This window comes from Eucyclogobius newberryi, unplaced genomic scaffold (genome assembly GCF_026437365.1).
Source record: "Eucyclogobius newberryi isolate DKJ021-1_F unplaced genomic scaffold, fEucNew1.0.hap1 SCAF_15, whole genome shotgun sequence".
NCBI lineage: Eukaryota > Metazoa > Chordata > Actinopteri > Gobiiformes > Gobiidae > Eucyclogobius > Eucyclogobius newberryi.
In genome coordinates, this window is record NW_027315779.1 from 18,870,340 (window position 1) to 18,895,001 (window position 24,662).

The 24,662-nt window shown below is 37.5% G+C and overlaps 2 protein-coding genes across 4 annotated transcripts; both read left to right on the forward strand.

Moving 5' to 3' along the window:
- The first annotated feature begins 852 nt into the window (after positions 1-852).
- Positions 853-16,964, forward strand: kcnip1b (Kv channel interacting protein 1 b). 2 transcript variants are annotated; one of them, XM_072446525.1, is made up of 9 exons: positions 853-1,163; positions 2,839-3,072; positions 15,398-15,522; positions 15,820-15,889; positions 15,973-16,043; positions 16,138-16,245; positions 16,331-16,435; positions 16,531-16,593; positions 16,742-16,964. In XM_072446525.1, exons 1-9 carry the CDS (start codon positions 1,073-1,075, stop codon positions 16,787-16,789), a joined length of 915 nt encoding a protein of 304 aa, XP_072302626.1. In that variant the 5' UTR covers positions 853-1,072; the 3' UTR covers positions 16,790-16,964. The 2 variants fall into 2 exon arrangements, with proteins under 2 accessions (XP_072302626.1, XP_072302627.1); XM_072446526.1 differs by lacking the exons at positions 853-1,163; positions 2,839-3,072 and adding an exon at positions 10,241-10,521 and having other exon boundaries at positions 15,396-15,522.
- Positions 16,965-19,527: 2,563 nt separating this feature from the next.
- Positions 19,528-22,668, forward strand: npm1a (nucleophosmin 1a). Of its 2 annotated transcripts, none has more exons than XM_072446527.1 (10): positions 19,528-19,739; positions 20,634-20,713; positions 20,781-20,900; positions 20,973-21,066; positions 21,160-21,275; positions 21,357-21,412; positions 21,640-21,757; positions 21,815-21,922; positions 21,989-22,063; positions 22,140-22,668. In XM_072446527.1, the coding sequence occupies exons 1-10, from the start codon at positions 19,691-19,693 to the stop codon at positions 22,188-22,190; spliced, it is 867 nt and encodes a 288-aa protein (XP_072302628.1). In that variant the 5' UTR covers positions 19,528-19,690; the 3' UTR covers positions 22,191-22,668. The 2 variants fall into 2 exon arrangements, with proteins under 2 accessions (XP_072302628.1, XP_072302629.1); XM_072446528.1 differs by having other exon boundaries at positions 19,566-19,739; positions 21,354-21,412.
- The last annotated feature ends 1,994 nt before the right edge of the window (positions 22,669-24,662 follow it).

Genomic DNA, 24,662 nt, shown 5'->3' on the forward strand with positions numbered 1-24,662 from the left:
GGGACTTGAGAGTCATGGTCACCTTATTAGACTGGAAAACATTTTTAATTCACTAAGCTTTGGCGGTGGTCCCATCTCCATAGTGACCACATATAATTTATGGGTATTGGCACATATTGTAGTGAATAATTATAGTACAGCAGAATTGTTTTATTTGGCAACACAATATCATAATGTACCACCACAGACATTGTCTGACTTCATCGCCACCACAGACATTGTTGATTCATTTCTCCCTGTGGCCCTCAGAGGCAACTGTTGTTGTGATTTTGGGCCTTACAAAAATAAATTGATTTGATTTGATTTGATGTACATCTGTACTTAGTGGTACTTTTTAGATATGTGCATATTGCATAAAGGGTATGCAGCTCATTCTTGCTTATCCCATTCAACATAAGTCATACAGCAATGATGTGTTTCATTTATAATGGTTAAAGGGCTGATGCAGGTGCTGGGGTCAGAGAGCCATAATCATCAACAAAATGTGGATGAGGTAGTGTCAAACTGTAAATCTCTGTATTTATGGACAACTTTATATTTTGTTTCCCTGTCTAATCCTATGAATCCCACCTGTGAAATAATAAAGATACAAAAATAATAGCAAAGAAATTGAGTCTTACATTAGTTAGTTAGTAGTATATAGCTTCTTCAGACTTCACATTATTGTTCACACATACACTATGTTTGATTGTATATGTGAACATTATTGTAGGCAAGCAAATTCAACAAGACTTTATTAGCGGAAGCTTTTGAGACTCCTTAAGTCAAGAAAGAAGAAAGAGCTTAAGAGAGAGAAAGTGTTAAACAGGAGGAGGAGGGGTACTTGTGTCGGCGTCACTGGTGGTTGCTCGCTGAAGTCCAGAGCTGCTCAGAGCACTCAGCTCCTCCACAGACCACAGCCGCAAGATTCCCTCTGCATCTCCCTGACCACCCTCTCCCTCAAATATATGTGTGTACAGGGGGAACACTAGACGACCACAGGGGACAGGAGAAGAAAAGTGACCCAAAACGTAACAGGCGTCGGGGGCTTCTCTTCAGACGAGCTCCAACTTCCTTCCATTAGGCTCTTCGGATGCTGGAGTTCAGTCAATTATTTATCTTCTGCCTCATTTCTGGTCTGGGGAAGACAAGTTTGCTCACCTTAAATGTACTTCCTGGATCGGGTATAGTACACATTCTTCTACTCATTTATGTACTTGTCTTGTATGTCTTCCTTTTTCACTTACATTTGATATCACTGAATTCATTGTTAGAAAAGAGTATTATTTTCTGGTAAGTAAGTTATGATTGTGTGATAATCTTCTGTTATGGCTGCACACAATTATGCTTAATGCTCTACTGTTACATTAGATGAAAGAAATAGACAAGTATCAGTTACTGAATTGTCAAACATGTGCGGTAATCAAAACTTGATGAGGGCTAAAACAATAAGTGAGAGTTTGTTTCAGAGCATTGTCTGTATTATTGCTACAAGTTTAGTTATTGGTCATACAGATTATGATTTCTTATGATTTCTGGTTAGTTCTTCACTTCACTATTATTATTTGTTTTGAGATACCAATCGCCTATGTCCCATTTAATTTCAACTAGTGTTTAAATGTTGCATGTTTAGGATGTATTAAAGCCCAACTAAAAAAGGTGTGAAATTGACAAAAGCTCTCACAACTATATATTATTTGACCATATATTAAACTCAAAGTGCCCTGACCAGACAGTAAAAGCACCAGTGGAAGCAGAATAGTTACGCTCGTGGCTAAGTGGATGGCACATATGCCCGATGTGTGGGGCAGGCCGTGGCGTCGTGAGTTCGAGTTGTGTGTTGCATGTCCTTCCCCAGTCTCATTCACACTGTCCTGTCAAAAAAGATTAAATTAATTATTTTCCAAATCTCCAGCTGACTTATTCCATGCCTTCTCCTTCTGCTGTGGTCCATGTAAATAATTTAAAATCCTTATACGAACTCTGTATAATCCCAATAAATGAATTAGTCGACTAATACAAATGTTAGAGTGAATAATTGGCTACCCGACCCATATAGCGCTAATGATTACATGATCTACAATGTGTATGAAAGTGGCTAGAATTAAAATACCAAGAAACCTGCAGAAATAAGGCTTAACCTTTATATAAACTAAGAGCAAGAAAAGAAGTCTAGTCTTGTTTTAAAACCAGCCATCAGCTTGCCTGACCAGCCATACCCAATGCGTTTTGTGGGTCTGGTGTGGGTCTGGGGCTCGACCGCTGTGGTTCAATTTCTAGGGCGGAGTTTAGAGAGCAGAGACAGAACCAATCACATAAACCCAGAAGTGACACGCTTAACCGGATATTACGTAGCCCATGTCAACAAGGCGTGTTTCGCGTTATCCGTCCCCGAACGCAGAACATGTCTCCTGAATCGCGATGACGCCCTTCGTATAACCGCATCTAACGCACTTTCATCATGGCGAGTAGAGCGGACTTTCCTGATTGTTCAAACCGAAGCGAGAGCAGAAGTAAACACTCGGTCACGAGCCGGGTCCACCATCTTGAATGTTTTGGAACGGGGGTGGAAAGCGCTACTTCCGTATATCAGTGTGACGCATTAAAACCTCCGACTGGGATTGGTCGGTAAATGGATTACCGACGATTTCATTGGCTCTGACTCCGATTCCAGACCCTTACGCATTCGAACAGAATGTGGGCGGGGCTGGCGGGTCAGGCAAGTCATCAGCAGTGATTGTTTCACTGTCTTTTTGAGAATATATTTATTTTGAATTAATTGTCATATACAGTATTACGCCGCCCCAGAACAAAGTGTATTCTGTGCACTTCTTTCATCACTGTTTCTATTCAATGAAGGAACTTCAGAGGTCAGATCATCCGTTCTGAAGATTCTTTGCTACAATGGACCACTCCCCTCAGTAGTAGACGCCTTGCCCTTTGCTGACACACTCTGGTGGATAGACCCTTCCTCTGTGGTGGACCCTCTCCTCCTCTACCTCAGGATGGCCGGCTGTACGGCTCGCTGCAAACAGGGCATCGCCAAACTAATGCAGTCGCTACGGAGACTAGTCTTTGGGACTCTCACTAAAGGTAACCTCTTTTGCTTTTTCCTCCTCTTACTTATATCAATCCAAATAATTGTGTTAGATTTTTATTTGAAAAACAAACAAAAATAATATCTAAAAATATATATATATTTATCCATCCAAAATAAATGTATTAGAACATGTATTTAAATGCTTTTGTTTAGGTTTAGGCATCAGAAAACTGTGACATAACTGTAAAATGACCCACAAAAGAGCAGAAACATCCCTTAATACCCTGATTTGGAAGTTTTCAATTTTTTGGATCGTTTTGGATCTTTTTTTTTTTTTTTTTTATTAAAAACTAAACAATATTCAAACATTCACAATATTATCTATATTTCTGTATTTAAGTAATTTGAAAATCCTGGCTCTCTGCCTTAGTGCAACCACGTGGTGAAAGACAGCTTTGTTCCCTCGAGAGCTAAAGTGCAGTGACTTGGGCAGAAGTGTGTTCTATGTAGCGCACTGTCCTTGATACCGACAAGAGTCTTCAACATGGAGCGCTGTAACATTTTAATTTATTTTTTGGCCACTATATTGTCCACTCTCTCTGCTTTTTGAATTTAGCATAATCAATTTATTGTTATTTGGAAAGAATAATATAATTTGAAGTTTACAATGGATTCTAATGTGCCTTGTTTCTATAGAAAAGTATCTGTATGCGTCCTGATGATAAAAATGGTTATAAGCACTGTCAGCAAGAGACCTTAAATAGATCAGGCTGACTACTGTAGATAAACCACATTTATATTTAAAATGTATCGACTATGCTGTACACAGTCTATTCACAGCTCTATAAGCCTGTGTGCTTTTACCAGTGCCAACCTTCCACTTACCTTACCCTTTGAAAAGTTTCTAATCTTTGCCAAAGCCCAGAGTACAATAAAATTTGAGCTTTCTATACTTCGAGTTGACCTTTTGTTAAAATGGGTTAAGACAATGTGCTTTGGGCAGCACAGGGAACACAGCTTGGTTTTTGAATGTCATTGATTTAATTAAAGTGCCTCCAGTAACACACAGTGGTGATTTGTCTAATAATGAAACAAGGGAGTTAGTTTGAGCTGGGAAATTAAATGTGGCAAGTATTTAACAGTTACCATGGCAGCTGCTATTGATGGGGACAAATAAGGCATGAAGAAAAAGTGTAATGAAACAGCTAAAGGTCTATCCATACATTATAAAGACCATAAACTATGATATTATATGGCCAACTGAACTATAAAGGAACTTCTTTAAACAAACTTTCACATAATAAACCTTATATTTTATGATGTATGATTGAAGCTGCCTAAGAACATTCATAATAGAAATAACAAGGGCATCTAAGGCTCAGGTTTGCAGTGAGACAGCGTTTTCCATGTTCTTTCATTACATATCAGTTGGACAAATCTGTTACATGGCAGGACACAAGGATGATTCAGACAAAAACAGTATGTGCTGTATATTCCTCGCTGGAGGCTGCCTGCTAGATGGCACAGGCTGACACACTGGAGGTGGATGTTTTCTACATTAATGGGAAATAAATGCAAACCTTCATCAGTGAAGACTCATTTTGCAAAATTTAAAGTATTTACTATCAAAAATACTATCATTTGTATTTGATTTGATGAACATTTTATAAATCTATTTGCATTTTGTTTCAGATTAGAGAAACTTAACTAAAATGACAATGTAATACTAGCAGAATCAGAATTAGACTGTATCACTATGTTCTGCATGGACATGAAAAGCTGCAGAACCAGCATCCCACGCAAGCATGTAGACTGAAAAATTCAAGTCCCTCGCCTCATATTCTTGCAGTAATTTGATTTGTTCTGCACACTTGCCTGTACATACAAGACGAGGAGAGAGTGTATAGAGTAATGGGAGCTGAAGCATGAAACCTCTGCTCAGTCACCTCTGAAAGGCCGTGCTCACAAATGCAGCAGCAAAGCAGTAAACCTTTAAACTCTGAGCACAGAGCACGGCATGTGGAGAATGGGTTAGGCCTCAGGGCCACACCGCCAGAGATGAGATCTGTACATTTATACTGCTCTTACGACATCATCTTTGTTACATGTATATTCCTGACCTAGACAGAAGATATATGTCCAATCCAGAAAATCAGTAGCCTACAGTGTTGAGAAGAAAGAAAATAAAACACAAACCATTGAACATATTGAGAAGGGAAAATGGCTAGATAGCAAGCAAGATTTATGTTTACTCTGTAGCACAATTCCTACACATACAAAATACAAAATACAATCTCAAGACAAACAAATAAAAACATAAATAGTCAGTTTAGAGTTAAAAGAGACCTGAGCACTGGACTAATGTGTTCTTCCTGGTTCTAGTCAGGACCCGAGCAGTAGCGTTCTAATACACAACCAAGACTTAACACTTTTTTATGCATACGTTTAATTGTTTGGATACTCAAGGACATCAAATAAGATAGAAAAAACAGAACAAAAGAGAAGATACAGTATATAAATGTAATGAAAGCATCAGTCAGTGGAGAGAAGATGCAGAGGATATGGCAGTATTATAGAGACTGGGGATTTGCTAAATGAAAGGACCAAAAACCTCTAAGATTATTATCAATAGCAATCAAGTAAAAGGGTTTGTTTGTGTTGTGTATTGAAATAAATAATAATAATGTACAGTAAAAATGTATTAATTAAAAAACAAACACACAGTTCTTGGGTACAGTACGTGCAGAGGCAGAGCGTGCCCAGTCTCATTCATGCTACAGCGCTCTTGTTTTATTCCACCTCACCTGTGTCCTTTGAGTGCATAACCTTGCAGGAACAACACAGCACGCCATGGACATAAACAAAGAACTAGAGCCCCTTCAGATGTAACCTCTCCTGCAATATTTCAAAAATGATATATCGTTTATGACCTGTCTTCCCCCAAAACCTCTCTTCACCCACTGTGTGTGGCTCTGCTTTTAATTTTTAAAGTCACCTCACTACAGGCATTTATGTAACCTCCTTCATCTAAATGTATTTATATCTCGCAATTCAAATTCCTAGCATTAAGTGTGGTATCCATGTTGTGTTTATTTATTTTGTTTTTAGTTAAAGGAAATACTGTTTTGAGCCTTTTCTTACCTGGCATGGGCTTAATCATGTATGTAAAAATACCTTGTCCATCTGAGCTTCTCTGCTGTAATGAAGCGCCGCGAAGTGTTACTACTACTGTAGTTTGCTGCCATCTCTTGGTCAATAAGGGACATTGCAATGTCATAAAAATACCCTTTTTATATCTTTGATGGGGCCAATTGTTTTGGACGACGGAGTAAGAGGGCCAACCAAAAAATAAATGCATGGCACTACGAGAATAAAGTCATTAATGAATGAACGTTAAATAACGAGTGTTGCATAAGTGTTGCATAATAGTACAGTCTGTTTTGTATGAACTGTGTTTAAAGCTATGAAGCCGATCTGACAAGTCAATACACTGAGTCAAATGCATCTGTCTGGAGTCTTCATTATACACACTTATAAATGGCGCTTGGTTGAAAGTTAATGCAAAAGACCACAATAGATGTCGATCATTACAAACGATAATTTCCCCGGTGCAGTGCCCCATGTCAGGTCCTGGGTGCTGGCGTGTGTGGAGCTCATGCCATGATGTATGGATGATGTATGGATGATGTATGGATGATGTATGGATGATGTATGGATGATGTATGGATGATGTATGGATGATGTATGGATGATGTATGGATGATGTATGGATGATGTATGGATGATGTATGGATGATGCGTGTGCGTAAAACATTTCGCTTTTTGGCTGTGCCAAACACGATCCTGGCGTCAGGAGGAGCTGAGGAGGCACAGACAGATGTTTTGTGTTCTGTGTGTTTTACTGAGTTTGTCCAAGGGATCACAAAAGGTTAGAATCGGAGCATAAAACTTAAGTGCACACAATGAGCACGTGAGAATAGTGACTGAGCGCAAAGTGCCCACGTAGAGAAACAACTTAGAGGAGCAGAGAATGTGTGAATAACATGGAGGCGTCTCCTCCTGTCTCCGGGCAGCTGTGGCGCGGAGCACGGCTGCTGTTTGAGCTCATGGTGCACTACAGCTGCATCATGGAGAAAGTTTGATCCAACAGTTTGTGAATGATGCGACACGGGAAAGCTGCTGCTGCTGCTGCTAAACTGCAGTGTCTTGTCTTGTAATAAACACACACGTAAGACATCGTTTTAAAGGCCAGGAAACACTTTAACATCTATTTCAGGCTTTTATGTACTTCCAAACCGTCAACTCATCCAAGCCCGTTCTTTTGCGTCCAGACCGTGGTGCTGAAAGTGAACTGCTCACGTCACTTTGAAGCGGCCTCTAAATTCTGAGTTTATTCTCGCTAAATTCTGAGTTTATTCTCGCTAAATTCTGAGTTTATTCTCGCTAAATTCTGTGGGAGGGTCAAAACTGATTTAATTCCCACATTATTACATGATACATTGTTCTGTACCATTGAAAATAACCACTTGTACATTTTTGTTAATAAAATTCTATCAATCCAAATTTAGAAATCATATAACGTACAGTTGTTTTAGGAACAAAGTACAAAGAACAAAGTACATATGAACAAATATCGAGTGTTATTTGTAAACAATTGCCTTATTATCTTATTTATTTATTCATAGTACTCCATATTTTTATTTTCCGTTTGAAATACATTTTCTGTGATTTTGACTGAAAAGTAATTCAACTTTGATGACTCTTAGTCATAAATAATAAATCATTTGTAAAATGTACTTCTCCTTTTCCCTCTGGGCAACAGTTCAAGTTGTTCATAGATAGAAGTATCATTAAACTGTGCTCCTCTGAGTTTATAGCATAGAGAATAAATAACATTAAGAAACAACTGAGATTTAATAAGGAAAGTATAACAAAGATTCATTCATCATTACCAACCTGAACAAAAACAGGAAGAAGATAAATCTTATAAACCCTGCTCCTTTATTCATCAGTATTAACCACATAAAGTAAGTTAAAACATATAAAGCTGTTGTACAGTTTTCACAATAAGATAAGCATAAGAATATGTAAGACTCATGGGCTAAATTAAAGAAATATAATTATAATATCTTAAGGATTTTATGCAAATTACATTTCCGTATTAATTTAACACTGTTGTACAGTTTGAATATATTGTGGAACTTTACAGACAAAACATTTTCATGACACAAGTAGTTCACCTTTATAGGTGTGAGACTTAAGAGTGCACTCCAGGGTGTTACAGGTGTCACAATGCACATTCACAACTTTGTGCATGAATATGACTTTAAACTAAATGAGTTTGTTAAAATATGGACTCAGCTCGCCCAGTTGCATGACAGCCCCCGTTCACCAACCACGTCCTCCAAGTGAATGAAGGAGAGGAGCACATAAACTCAGCAATGATAGTTTCCAGTCCTTTCATAACCTTGTTGCATAAATATTTAACAAGAATTTATGAATGGCAAAATATTCACATCATCCATATTCCACACATTTGTATTTATTTTATTTTATTTATTTATTTGACAGGGACAATGCAATCATACATAGTTATAAACAAAGCTTGCAGCCGATTTTTATAGCCGAAGTTTATAGCCAATTTTCAACTTCTGTCCCTGGTTGGGCTTTTCTAAATCCCCCTACAGATATAAAAGGCATTAAAACACATTTCTATTATTGTAAATAAATCAGTGATAAATATACACATCTACACACCTCATTCTTCTTCACTCATGCACGTCACTCATACATTCATAACACATACAGGTGGGTACACTTTTGATTTTGAATTAAGCACATAACTGTAGTATTTAAATCGATGTGTTTATGTTTACGACTTGTCTGCTTCTCAAATAAGGCGTGACTTGTAAGAAAACTAGAAAGCTGAAAAAAGGCAAGTCATGAATTTTTTAAGCGTTGAGAGGTTTTTCTGTAGCACTCACAGAAGTGGAGGAGCGGGGGCGAGAATTTACATATCTGGTTTTTACTTTGCAACCACCTCATACATCAAGACAACCGTTTTATAGTATAATCTTATTGGCTTTGCCTCAATATTACTGTGTTAATTCTACCACTTAATAACAATCTGAAAGCGGATCAATGGGAAGACGGGGAAGTTAATTTCCTCCTTCAAATGCAAGCGCAGTCTCATTTGATTTGCATCGAATATGCTGTTAAAGTCATAATAGACTTTTTGCATCTGTATAATGCAAGTGCTCACTCTATATGTTAGAACAGACTTAATTACAGAAGGACAGACTTTCAATTCCCATTAAGATCAGAAAATTACTCAAATAAACAAATAAATAAATGTGGCGATTACATTATATTCGATGAAAACTGTGATGCTGTAAATCATTGTAAAATCTTTGGGCCAGAGTCAGACCCCAGTTATGTTGCTAGTGAGAAACCGTCACCATGGCAACGGCCCAAGCTTGAAATACTTATATCAGAACATGGGGAGATTGTAGTTCAGGTAATGGGTCATTCATACTGAAGAAATCTCATATTGTATGTAGATATTGTGCTAACCCCTATTAAAAACGTATTTGATTTTTAAAAAAATTGTTTCTGGAGTTAATTGGCACGCTTTTTAAAATAAACGCAAAAAGGCAAACAAAACAAAAGATTGATTAATTGCCTTTATTTTGAGCTTTTGATAGAAAATATGGTTTAAAAAAATTACAGATTGTCCACATAACTTACGAACACACTGATTCAGACACAAGTTTGCACGTTCACATTTATACCTACGTTAGAATGCCCACCAAGTTTCAAGGGTCCACTTGTAAATACAAATAATAATAAACCATATTAGCTCAAAATGGAGTGGGAAGAAGGAAAACGTAGTATAAAATGCCACTCTACATCACTTTTCATTGTCTGGTTGCAGTGAAGTATCTTATATATACAATTTTAGGTTTTAATACAAATAATGGTTATTTTAGTACCTCAGCTATAACAAGTGCCTGCTTAGTCCCATTATTTCCCCACTCACTCATTACGCCTCAAACAACACCTCAGGGAGCCCTTTACTGATTTGTTGTGTAGTATTTATTCGCTCGCAAGTGTCTATTTGACAATGTGTCCTTCACCTTCTGCCCTTATGTTTTAGACATTATTTGTTGGCTCCAACAACATGGTGTAACATGTTGAGGGGGCAGGAGTAGGAGAGGGAGAGAACACCCTGACTGATGAGTAAAGGGGAGGGAGTGGCGCAGAGAGGCAGCGTTATAAACTGTATGTGCAACTGAGAACGCACCAGTCTCGTGTGTGCAGAAATGCGAGCGAGAAGAGGTTTGCAATAGCAGGAGATTTCATCCTTTCTAGGGAACGGGAATCGACACGGAGGACTATAAACGCTTGGGCTGTTGTTTGGCTTAGGCTGGTTTCCACAGCGACAACATGGGTGCAGTGGTGGGCACTTTGACCATGCAAACCAAACAGAGGAGACCGTCTCGAGGAGGTAGGAAAAAGTATATGAAGGAATATGAAAGTAGTTGAACGTAGATGCAAAAGAGTTGTACTGTAGCACATTTGTAAATTATGTGAGCAGATTGACTGTTTGGTTAGAGCATTAATTCAGCGTGCAAACTCTAAAGTGTGTATCAAATGATGAAAAAAAAAGTCTTCTTTAGGATTAAGGCAAATGTGGGCCACCAAACACACAATATAGTGATTATAGCGTGCCATAAAGTAGGTTATCCTTGAATTGAAGCAAAAGAGAGCTAAAAATCACTGCGGACTGTTGCATTATTATTGTGTGGCAGCTGAGCGTGAGGGAAGAGCTGGATCAGAGGTTGGTGCTGCGTGAATTAACACGCAGCTCACATATCATACGTCTCTCCACGGCCTTATGCTTGGGAATCGGGTTGTCATGGAGACTGGGTTGAAGGGGGCATAATAAAAAGGAGGGATGGTGAACAATGGACAGGACAAGTGGATGAGTAAGGCAGTGACATTGCTCCATAAAGGGTGATGGGCTTGGATACGTGTTAGCCAAAGCAGGCAGAGGACACACTGCTGTTTTTAGATTCATGCCTTTAATGGCTTTTAAGATAAAAACAGGTAGATATAGATTTAGTGAAGCCAAGTGTAAAAAACCCAAATACATTGTCAATGCTTACTTGTTGCACTTAAATGGCCAGTCAGATGATGATTATTATTATTGTAGCATTTGTAGTGTGAATGATTTTGTGACTTATGTACATTAGAGGGCTAAAGTTACCAATTCCAATTTTGTTTGGAAGTATCCCTCAATGTTGTTTCTATTTTTGTCTTTAATTTGAGGTTTGCTTCTCTAACCTTGTTGTTATTGCCCATCACTTTGCCCCAGATGTTGCCAAATAAGCGGTTTGCACCGCTTCAATAGACAGTTTAACGACGGAGGCGCACAGACCTTGACATTAACCAGGTTGAATGTCAAGATGTTATTGCCAATGTAGACATTTTTAAGATATGACCTCTTTTGTCTATAATTTGAATGTAATTGTACAGTTGCTCTCATTTTATTTTAATATTTAATTTTTGTATGTACACTACATCTTAAATTCATTTAGGACATAGGCAGTAAATGGACAGTTTAGAGCTGAATTCAGGCTTGTTTCCTTGATCAAAATTACTCCATTATGTCCATTTTCTTCTTGTATTCCTTGTATTGTAGTTTTGTCCTTGTAGATTTCAAGTCCTTTCAGTATCAAGCTAAGGTTTTGAGTATGACCAAATTTGACCTATATTTTGTTGTTACTGACAGGCATCAACATCAGTAAGATAATATTATAAAGCCAGTGAGCTGAATGTAAAAGAAACATTTAAAACAACGATTCATGTACACTTTGCTTTTAAGTGGTAAATAAAGTACTTTGCTTTTTTTAGTGCATAATCTTTTATTGGTTAATTCCATCACTCACTTGGAGCCTTAGAGAGATTGTCCAATAGGAAAAGTGTTATGGGAAAAAATATAATTTGGCCCTCACTTTATGTGGCACGGCAGTTCAAACCTGGCCCCTCCTGTTAGCATATAACTGATCATTACATGTGCTGTGATTCTTTTGATCAGAGAACTCTCTCACTGTTCACTTTCTGTACTACATCTGTAAATTCAACTGTAAATTTTGTGTACACAGTTGGCCTATTTTCATTTCTATCAGATTTAAATTGTTTTTCTTTTTGACTTTATATAGGTTGTTTTATCATTTTGACTTTATATAGGTTGTTTTATCATTGTTCATTGTTTTATGTTGCCCCGAATCACCAAAGCAAGTTCCTATGTTTGTGAATTCTGTTCATTAGCAATGGCAATAAACCTTTTCTGCTCCGGACCTGCCTAGAATTGTAGAAGTGTAAAGGATGGGGACTGAATTAATGCAAATGTGACCAACTGTCCCATTGTTGTGGCCTTTTTCTTTCTCTGTTTTCAAACCTGATGGTAAGAATGTAAATGTTTCTATGGAAGTAGGTCACGTGACCATCTGTTTGACCTGTAATCTATAAGATGGACATGAATCCCTTGGTGGGGATTTGATCAGTGCAGGGCGAGACAGACGTGTGGATGAATCGGTTCTGCACGAGAGTGACTGATGAACCCATACGAGGGAGAGATTAATTCAATTCAATCCGATTGTACAACAGAATTAAACATTCACCTTTGAGAAAAGACAACTCTGTTCTATTTCTTGATGATCGTTAGAAGAGAAATCCCACAACAGAAGTGAGTGGGGAAAATTGTCTGTTTGATCATTTAGCTGCCTTAAATTAAATCACAAAAATAGCATATTGCCACACGGAGGAGAACACGATTCGATCATCCAGCCCTACTTTAATTATTTAAGATGGTCACTAATCACAAATACAGTAATAACCATATGGAGAATATTTACAATCAATATGTCTTTAACAACCCGGAAACCTATCGCCTGTGAGATCTTGTATGTTTGTCTTGTGCACATATGCTCAGCACTCCATCCTCACCCGCGTCTCCTTCCTGTCATCTATGTTCACACTTCACACTTCTCACCCCTCTCCCCAATCAACACCTCACCTCTTTGCACTTACATTTCTGTTACAAGGAAGATACCACTCAAAATTATTCACATTTTACGTAAATAGCTCAAGCTAATCTATCATGGTTGTCTATTTCCATGACAACAGATTTCCTGGAGTTTTACGTGTTTCAGAATGATGTAAAGTTAGGACTGTTGCCATAGAAATCAATATTTCAGAAAGAAAATATCTTATGGATGGTGAAAAGTCCTCAAAATGTTGCCATGAGTATCAGGCATTTGCATTCCGTTCTGATTTGATGGATTTCGCATGGCAATGGTCCTATTGTTATAACAATAGTGCAATTCAAGTCAAAATATGATCTCCTTTGAATGGGGAAAGGTTATCGCAAAATCCCTCAAACCAGGAAGGAATCATTTGCCTGAAACACTTGAATAACAGGAAGCTGAAAGCTGAAAGCCATGAATAGAGCTGATGATTGTGTTGTGTCGTTACACCTCATAGAATTTTCACTTAGACTAATGTAAAACCAACCAAGATTCAAATGTATTCTGATACTAGTGTGATAAGCGTATTTACCATTCAGGATGTTCCTAGGCTCTATTGTTTACATCTTATATAGTTTTTGCCTAAGCATCTTTGTGCACGTTTAGCACACGGGCTCATGCATTTTTCTATAGGAAGAAAGATATGTTTAGGTCTCAATTCTGACATAAAGAAAAGAAAAGAAACTCCAAAGAGATGAATTTTGCAGCCAAGTGCTAAAATGATGCCACATTTCCCACACATGTAAATTATTTAAACTTATTTAACCATTAAAACTCCAAAGTGCATGACATGATCTATGTAAGGATTCAAACACCGATGGGGAACAACTGTTGGTCACTTTATTCTAAACCTGAACTAAATATCCAAACAGAAAACATATTTAGACATTTTTTTTTAAATAGAAGCAATGATTGCTGAATAAGTAAATTAAGTTAATAAGTGTCTGGCACTCAAAGCTGATTATTTTTGCACCTTGTTTGTGCTGTAGGAAATGATAAGATTATTTAGACAGGGATTGGCTCCAGGGTATGATGTGACGCAGAACAAATACTTAGATTTGACTTGTGGTTAATGAGACTCAATATAGCAGGGGTGTAGGGTGTTGATAATTGTATTTGGCGTTTGCTTTCCTTTCTCTTGTGCATCAGAGCAGTAAAGCAGAAGCACTATAAAGTATTTGTACCGTGCAAAACAACAGTGGCCTGGGTTAAAGTAGGGGATAATCTAGTTCAAGGGTGATTGATTTATTGAACCACGACTGCACGTTACGGCTAAGAACAAATCCTGTGTTACTGGAATCAGTGTTGAGTGTAATAATCAAGAGGTTTGTAAGTGTAAGTCCTGCAACTGCAACAAGATGAATCTGTTAATCAATATGTGTGATTGTACAGGGCACAGGATAATTCAAATTAAATATAGAAGAAATATCCAATCCAACTGTCCATCTGTATAGCATATTTTACCAACACAAAGTCTCCAAAGTAGAGTACAAAACAAGCACGAGCTAAATATGTTAAAAATGAATTAAACAATAACAATATAAAATACAAAGTAATAAGTAATTTCAATCCCATTAAAAATCCCAAAAAGTAAACATGACATACAATTGTAATGTTGCTACTCACAAAAAAATCTGTACCTACAACTATCCATTGTCAGTACATATTTAATATCAAACCCACAATACAACCTATGATCTTTAAAGTAAATTGAAAATATAATCCTGTATTGCAGTGCTTATCTCTATATGAGATAGTAAAACGTTATACATTGTTTCGCCACATGAAAGTGTATCCTGGCTCCATTTGACCTTGTTTTCCCCTTTAACAAACAATCCCATTTTCCTCTAATAATATATATCTCATGTCCATGACCTCCTTTCCTCTCCAATCTTCCTCTCCACACATTCATTATCACCGTCAGCTGTTCCTAATCAGCTTGATTCTTCATGGTATCGCTTGCTGAACTCAGGGTTTTCTCTGCGTTAATATTTCGCCCACAGCCCCGTGTAGACAGTCACAGTGATAAACATTAGCCTGGAGCAGACCCAACTCAACACACCATTAACTGCCATCGATCTCCATGTTACCATTAATAACAGCGCTCACCTCCTCAGGCTAGATAACATTTGTCAAACAGCACTCGCCAAAGCCCTCTTTCCATTCCTTTTTTCCATTATTTTCACTTCAATGCGGCTTTGACATGCAGTGCAGTTTAATTCCAATATTTCCATGAATATTGCTTAGCTGGCGTGCTGTATGAATTATAATTGTTTTACTTTTGTAGATAAAACCGATGAAGAACTGGAGATGACGATGGTGTGTCACCGACCAGAAGGCCTGGAGCAACTGGAAGCACAGACCAACTTCACCAAACAGGAGCTGCAAATTCTCTACCGGGGATTCAAAAATGTAAGCAGGCAAGCTGTTGTTTAACTCGAGTTCAACATGGATATCGTTTCACAAGTAGTACACATGCCTGGCACTTTTTTTTTTACACAGTAGTTGTAGTTCAGTGCAGTTATATTTATGCTGTTAAGTTGCAGAGACAGTAAATGGAGTGTTGCAGTATTAGACAGCAGGGACGATAGTGAGAGTACTCGTGAAATGTTAAGGAATATTTTGGAAAACAATCGTCAACAAATCAGCTCATTTTCCGTTAAAAGTTGAAAGGCAGTCAATCAGTAAATCAATCTCTTGTTCAAACAGGAGTGTCCGAGTGGCGTGGTGAACGAGGAGACCTTCAAACACATTTATGCGCAGTTCTTTCCACACGGAGGTACAGTTCTGTTTCCTATCACTGTCTATCATCACTATTTACCCCTTTAAAATAAAACGTTTAATGCAGTATCGCTCTTTCAGATGCAAGCATGTATGCTCATTATTTATTTAATGCATTTGACACGACAAACAATGGCTCCATCAAGTTTAAGGTAGGCTTTTCTTTTATCTTTTTTTTTTTTGTTAAAATACTTTTGTCTTTTGACTAATGTGTTTTTTATTCTTTATTCTTTTCTACCCCAACAGGACTTTGTAATGGGTTTGTCCATACTTCTTAGAGGAACACTGCAGGAAAAGCTGGAGTGGACGTTTCACCTTTATGACATCAACCGAGATGGTTATATAAATAGAGAGGTAGTGGACTTTAGAACATGTCATAACGGTCTTCAGTCTTTATAATGAAACATCATCCTTTTCTGTGTATGTTTTCTTGGGTCAGGAAATGACTGAGATTGTCAGAGCCATCTATGACATGATGGGAAAGTACACTTATCCTGCCCTGAAGGGCGACGTCCCACAGCAACACGTGGATGCTTTTTTCCAGGTATGTCACATTCATTCATATGGAGAACAACTACTTATACATTAAGGCTTGGCATTAATAATCATGTTCCATTGTGTGCCATGTTTTCCCTTTAGAAAATGGACAAAAACAAAGATGGTGTTGTAACATTGGATGAATTTATTATAGCGTGTCAAGAAGTAAGTATTATTTACATTTTCGTAATGAAAAGTGCGCATTCACAATTGTCACAAAATGTTATCCTTTCCTTTTTGAGAGTCACCAGTGCTTCAGATTGTTCTGTAACTGAAATATTGTGTTCCTATATTTTTCTTGGTTTGCCTGAAGGACGAGACGATGATGAGATCCATGCAGCTGTTTGAAAATGTGATGTAGGAGCAGAGGATTCAACATGACACGAGAATCAAGGAGAACGTCCGGGGGCTTGGTGTGTGTGAGTGAGTGTGAATGTAGACTGTAGGAACCATATCTGGTCTCTAGACTCAGGATAATGGGACTATTAAAACTGGACCTCAGATTAAAATGCCACAGCTTATGCAGTGGCTGGTGATCTAAAGAAGAATGGTGCATACAAGAATGCATAAAACCAGAAAAGTGCTAATGCACATCCAGCTATTTACTTTACTTTGCCAAAATATGTTCTTTATTGTCAAAAAAAACCTGCATGATTTTGCAAGTACAAGTAAAAAATTTAAAGGAACAATGCCATAAAGGGACTTTACATCTTGCCATTGGCATACAGTACGTCAGGGGTCTCCAATCTCTTCACCCCAGAGAGCTACTTTTACAAAACAAAAAAGGCAGACAGCTACTTCTCATAACGGTTGAAGGAATTTAGTCAAAATAACAGCAACAAACCTTGGATGGTAAGGTAGATGCCCTCATAGCATCAACCAGTACTGACTGCATACATTTAAGCATCTACAGTGACATTTACATTCAAGTTACATTTTAACAATGACAATAAACATCTGATCAATAAAAAACTAGAATTATCGTTCCTAAATCTTTTAAATGTACTTGGAAGGGGGTGGAGCCAGAGCTACTGTAGCGCTGAGCTACAGGTTGGAGACCCCCACAGTGCATAATGCTTTATGTTATTTATCACAATTAGTATTTGTACTATACTTTGGCTGTCTATTACTAAGTAGGCTTCTAGCTTGCTGTTTATTGTCTCATTGGAACATCTTTCGAGGGTATTGTAAGTGTCTTGTATGCACTGTGCAACTTTTCTGCCGAAGAGCAAGCTACTTGTCTTCGTGGAGAATGTATTGCTTATAATATAGACATATTTATTTATTTATTTGATAAGGTCATGTCTGTACATTAAACATGTAACACATAGCAAAGGCTATTTACAATGTCTACGCCTAGAAGTGTTTTTAACAGGGTTAACATGCATTTAATCATTCTGTGGCAAAAATCTATCTCCATGGAGACATGCAGCTGTTACAGGTCAGATCCGTGGAGGTGAATGTGAAGAGTAAAATGCATGTTTTTAAAAGTATTTTTAGTAAGAAATTCACAGATAATTTAATAGATTTTACTGTGGAACATTCTGGAAAAAAGTTACATCTCCATGGAGACAAGCGGAAATCTTCACCAGAAAAGTTACATAATGCCCCTTTAAAGGCCAGTGAAGATCTTATGTATTACGTCTGACAAAAAAAAGTTTTTGAAAATAATAATTCCAAGAATAATTTTCTGCAGCTTTGTTTCTTGTAACTGTACTGTAAAAAAGTGTACCCATTTATTGAAGTGTCCGAAAATGTTCTTCATGACGCTAAAAGAATAGAACTGCATTTGAGAGGTGGTTGTATGTAATCCTGCAGGTAATGTTTAAAATATTTGCATATACTATAGAATCAGGCAGGACACTGAATGTAAGCCCATATTGGATTGTTCTGTGATGATGGCACTGAGGAGCCCCATCTGTGTTAACATTTGGCCCTGCCTCCTCTTTCCAACCCAAGTCATGATGTCAGACACAGTACAGGACTAAATGAGTGTGACTCATGCTGACTCTCTGCTGCTCGCTGTGTTCGTAGGAGGCCTTTTTTAAACACCACCATAGTAAAACCTCACTAGGATATGGACACACGAGGTCTAAAATATTCATCACTCTTGCTCTCAGTTGGCTGTAGGGCATGACATCAACTTGACATTAGAGAAATCTGTTGTATCTCACAAACATAACATGAAATTATTTGAAGCCATATAAATACATATTTAAGTTCTTAAATTGAGTTAAGAATCTCTGTTGTTGGTGTCAAATGTGTTATAAACTTTCTTGTTAAGCCTATTCAGTATTCCCCTTATTAAGTAGGCTACAACTACTTGTTTAATCTAGAATATTAGGATGAATTAAGAGACACTTGTATTAGTTTAACTGTATTTTGCATTTTTAAGATAAGATAAGATATTCCTTTATTGTCCCACATGGGGAAATTTCATTGGTGCAACGCAGGTAGATACAAAGGTAGATACAGAAGAACAGATCACTTATAGGAAGTCTGAAAAACACTTTCAGTAGAAGATCTCCTATAAATAAATAAAAACTCCCATAGACAAATAAATAAATAAATACCATTGCATGTGATCCCGACAGTAATTGCATATGAATATGTGTCACGAAAACAACGCATTACAAAGTATGAGGATAAAATATTAGTGATTGATACATCATCAGTTTCCACACCAAAGCTTTGCATTTCTACAGGCCAATCATAATTAATACAGATTGGGGCAGCTAAATTGTGTTGTTGGTATATAGTGCTACAAGTCATAATCAGGTAAAACATTTGGGAATTTACCGTTAAGAAATAATAATAGGATATATCCAATCCAATGTGTTTACATGTTGAAAACTGTTTCCTGTCCCCGTCTGAAAGTATATCTGAAAACCACTGATACAGTTTACTCTAACCCGCCAGTATATTCTAAAATAGCATTTATAAAAGCATGTAACATCTCTTCAATAAAATTCATATAGTTTGTATCTCTTTTCTTAGAATCCATCTTTGGGCAGTGGATTAGTTCTCCACGTTGGGAATTACTGCTCTAAACTAAAACAGAACCGAAACAGCGTGTGAGTTAGGTGCAGTTCCTGCACTGTAGAGTAGAGGGCAGTGTGGTTCTTTGTGATGGTGAGATCTGCACGAAACACAGAAAAAGATCAAGAGGCGGGGCTTCCGGGCATTCTGCGGAAGCACGTTTGGTTTAGTCAGTTCTGTCGACACTGAAGACGCTGCGACCACCTGCACGTTTACCACCAAGATGAACGGTTTAGAGGAAGAATCCATGGCCCCCCAGACTTTTCTTTACGGTGAGAATAATATATATAACATATGTCTTAGGTAATACCCCCAGAATGTCTTAACTCGTGCTTTTGTCATTAAGGCTAACTGCAGACCGCAGGGAAACACATGTCCTGAAATTACTGTGACGTTTATTCACTTTATTTAAATCAAAGTCTTAATGATGTAAGATAGAACGTGTTGTATTTGAAAGATGGTGAAAATGGGTTGTCATGTGGACAGGATAGAAAAGTTTATAGTTGTGAAGTGCCTACGCCGCACACGTGTCGCCACAATATGGCGGCTTTGGGTAAAGGGCTAAAAATGCAGTTTCTTCTTTCTAAAAATACATTTTTTAAATACATTTAATAACACTACACGGTACTGTGTGCTTTATTAAGTTCAATTCGGCATTAATGCCACAACGTGGCTTTATGCGATCACATGGGGCTAAAGCTGGTTTATAAACGTCTTCAAGGCTGTGCATATGTGCTTTGGATATTTTAAATATATATTTATTCAATAACATGTACATTTTCCCCGCTCTCCATTCGTTGATCTACTTAAACGTTTCCTGCGACTCTGCTGAGAGTCCTCACATGACCCATGCGCTGAGGGCACTGGGTCCCTAGTTTTCAGGCATCCTACTGGTCAGTTAGTTGAAGTAATTTCAAAAGCATCTTACTGCTTTGTTCAAAGCGTTTCACCCCAGTAATATTCTGGCCACCATATGCGTATGAATACAGATTTAAACAAATTTACCGTAGGTTTCCTTGTAAGAAAAAAAACCCCTGTAGCGCCATCTTTTGTGCAGACTCGTGCATTGCAGGCAGGCGTATTTTTTTTCTTTTTTTAAATTGCATGTTTTTTTTTGTAGATATATAAAAACATGAGCTCATAGCATTATTGTGACTGTTATTCAGGATGTACACTGGAACCTGGTAAAGATGAGGTTTTCAACCCTGAAGATGAGGACTTTGAACATCAGTTGGACCTCAGAATGGTAAGAGACACTTTTTAGAATGGTGTGTGTACAAATGAATCCCCCTAACAATATCTGTTATGTTCAGGCATGTGTGGACCCGAGCACAAAAGATGAGCTTCACATGGTGGAGGTTGAAGGACAAGACGTTGAGGGTCAGAAAATAAAAGCAGTTTTAGTATCACTCAAACCTTCCGTGCTTCCTAGCGTGAGTAAATGTTTGAACTAATGATTTTTAGTGTGTAAATTGTTTTGAAGACCTTTACTTTATGTGCTACAGGTCTGCCTGGGTGGGTTCACCTTAACACCTCCAGTGGTCTTTCGTCTAAAGGCTGGTTCTGGACAGGTTCATCTAAGTGGACAACATCTTGTTAGTGAGTATTTCTGATCAGAAATGGGCAATATTGGGAAAACTTTTTTTTTTTTTTTTTGGAAGAGTTTTCAAATATCCACAATTGTTCTTTTAGTGGGAGCTGACGGCAGTATAGATGGAGATGAAGAGGAGGAGGAGGAGGAAGAAGATGTAATGGATGTGAAAACATCAAAGAAAAGATCTGCTAATTCTCCTGCCGATAAATCAAAGGTTTGTATCATATTTAGCAGTCTACAGGTGTTTGGTTATGTCTGGTAATTTGAAATGTATATATATTTTTTCCCACAGAAAAAGATGAAGATGGAGGTGGACGATGAAGAAGACGACGATGATGAAGAAGACGATGAGTGAGTAACAATGTGGAATTGATACTGCTTTTAATATTCTGGACAACATGATACACTTCTAACATGAATCTCTCAAGTAGCTTTTACAGTGCAAAGTGTAAATTATGAACCCCAAGGAATGTGTGTAAACTGTCTGCCGTTTACCTGTAGCCCATGAATTAAGTTGCAGATGATGCCTCTTGGAACTTATTCAATGTTTTTTTTTTTTTTTTTTTTTTTTTTTTAAGAGATGAGGAGGAAGAGGAGGAGCAGAAACCTGTTAAAGTCAAGCCAGCGGCTGCAAAGCCAAAAGCTGCTGCTCAAAATGGCAAAAGCCTTAAACCGTCCACTCCTGCCAAAAATGAGGTAATGACTCATTTATGAATTTTGACTGAATTATTACTGACTCTTGACTCATTTTAGGTAAAGACTCCCAAAGGAAAGGGCAAGTCTCCCAAAACCCCAACCACTCCCAAAGAACCTATGACGCTTCCACAAATCAAAGAGAAGATGCAAGAAGCAGTCAAAAAGGTCTGTGCCACAATATGTTTAAATGTGAATGTTCAATATTTAATTGATTTTGACTTTTCCTCATAGGGAGTATCATTACCCAAGATACGGGGCAAGTTTGATAATTTTGTGAAGAACAGTTACAAAGTCGCAGATGAAAAGGTAATTATCATTTTTTTTTTTTTTTTTTAAGTCTTTAAAAAGTATTTTAACCAAGCAATCTTTTTTCCTCTTCTAGATTTTTGCAGACCTCTGGAAATGGAGGCAAACCGTGACCGATTCAAAATAATAAACCAGCCTTTACTTTTATTACGTTTTATGGCTTGTTTAGCCCCTGTTCAGCCGGTAAATTAACCCAGTGCCTCGTGTCAGACAAACGAGTTATCTTCAAATAAATATTTGTGTATGCCACCATTGTATTTGTAATGGGGTAATGTCTGATCTTTATGCAGTAATTTACTTAGAGTAAACTTCAGATTAGATTAACAGACATTAGACTAACAGAGCCATACAGTCATGACCCCAGAATGTAAAATGTCAGGTATGAAATTTGCAGAAAAACCCTCCGATGTCTGCATGTCAATTTGAAATGTCATGTTGAACTGTCCAAAAACCTGCCAGATTTACAATTTGTATTTTGACCAGGGTTTGTGTTTTGGTTAGTGTCAATTTTGTTAATGACTTATTTTCATAGGTAATCTTAAATATTGTGAGACCTGTGACTATCATTCCAAGTTCTCAATAAAAGCAAAATGTGAATGGCTGTAGTACATTTGTAATTGTGTTGCCACATTTGCCCACCAGATGGTGTTTTTGAGTGATTGTGGCCTTCACCCAAGATGGCTTCCAGATCTTGCTTCCATTTCCAGCCAGTCAATTCTTTTGCTACTTTGTTATACTATAATTTTTCATTGGTGTTTACCAAGGCCCATTACAGATTAAACATGTTTTGTATCAACCTGGCCCTATTTGCTGCCAGGACCTCAGAACCCTCTTGACAGTTTTTAACAAGGTCTTGGACAGAATGTTTGAATAAAAGTGGCACTTGAGTTGCTTAGTGTAAAAATGGCAATACAATTTGAATCAAAGGATACTGTTAACAAATGTTGCATTATAATCCTTTTAACTTAGTTTGTGGCAGATTATGACATTGCTGTTATACTGCCTTAATGTTAAGTCATTTTAGACCATCTGACTTGTTTGTCTCAGGTTTAATACCCCGAAGTACAGTGGGTAATAAAGTACAACTCTGTGGTAAAATAATCCAGATCCAATATCCATTCATCCTGACGGGATGTTAACATTCCTTAATGTGTTTAATGTTTATAAACATGTGTGCATCATCTTATAGGAATATATTCGTAACGATTCTGAGGACCTTTTCCCTCCATATAGGTTTATTAAATGTACTGTTAATAGACCTAGACATGACAAATTACCTTATTTACTTGTTATAAAATATTCCACACTTAAATTAGCAATAGAATTCCCATTGGATCACATGCACATTCTGATGTAAATTGTAAAAACAATTTACACTGTCACATCTTAAATTACATTGCAATTTTTGGTGAAAAGATGAAACAAGTGTCTCATAATTATACATTTCTATATTATATTAAACTGAAAATTGCAGCTTGAATTGCATGCACCTGAGTGAATACTTAATGCAACCAACTTTCTCTGCAATTGCAGATGGAAACCTGTTGGTTTGTCTCTACCAGCTTTGCACATCTACAGACAGAGCATCAGTAGTTTTCAACAGCAGTTTTCAGATCTTGTCTGGACTTCAGCTGGGACCGTTCTAACATGAATGTTTTGTTTAACTATTCTATTGTAGCTCTGGCTTTGTTTAGGGCCGTTGTCCTGCTGAAGGTGAACCTCTGCCCTAGTCTCAAGTATTTAACAAACAGGGTTTCTTCCAAGATTGCCCGTATTTGGCTCCATCCATCTTCCCTTCAACTCAGAGCAGTTTCCCTGTCCCTGCTGAAGAGAAGCAGCCCCACAGCATGATGCTGCATTTATAATTTTTATTCCACTACACAGTTGTGTGCAATTTTGTGTTGCTCTTTCACAAATAATGCCAATACAATTGATTCAATTTGGTGGTCGTGACGTGAAAAATGTGTTCTAGAAGTTCAAGGAGTGTGAACACTTTTCTGCCACTATTTTTTTCCTTTAGCAAGTGATGTCTAAGATAAGACTAAAATAACCATTTTAGTCTTAAATTTAAGCAAAAATAATTTGTAATTTCAATCAACCTGACCAGACGAGAACAATGTGCAGAGGGAAACAGTTTTACCTATTAAATGTTTGGTTGAAAGAATGGCATTTAATATCCTCCTTGAAGCGGGCTATTGAACATGACTCACAATTACACTGATGTCGCTTTAAATTCATGTTAAACCTCCATATCTTAGTTTTTTCCATAAATATGGATATTGTACAAATAGCTGGAGTAAACTAATAATTTGTCATGCGTTTAGGCCCAATTTGAAGCGAAGATGTAAGTTTTCTAATTGCACAAATTGTTTAATAATAGGACACAAACGTGCACAAAGCCCTGTTATATTCATGTATTTACCAGTCAGTATTCTTTGTTCAAAATGTTAGTGACACTGACTATAGGACCAAATGTAATTGAAACAAAGCCTCTGAACTCATAATGGCCTGAAGTAAACAGGAAAAACAACAAAAAGGGGGCCATTTCCTGAACTACATATTTGAACTGCAGCCACAGAAATCTGGTTAACTTGTAACT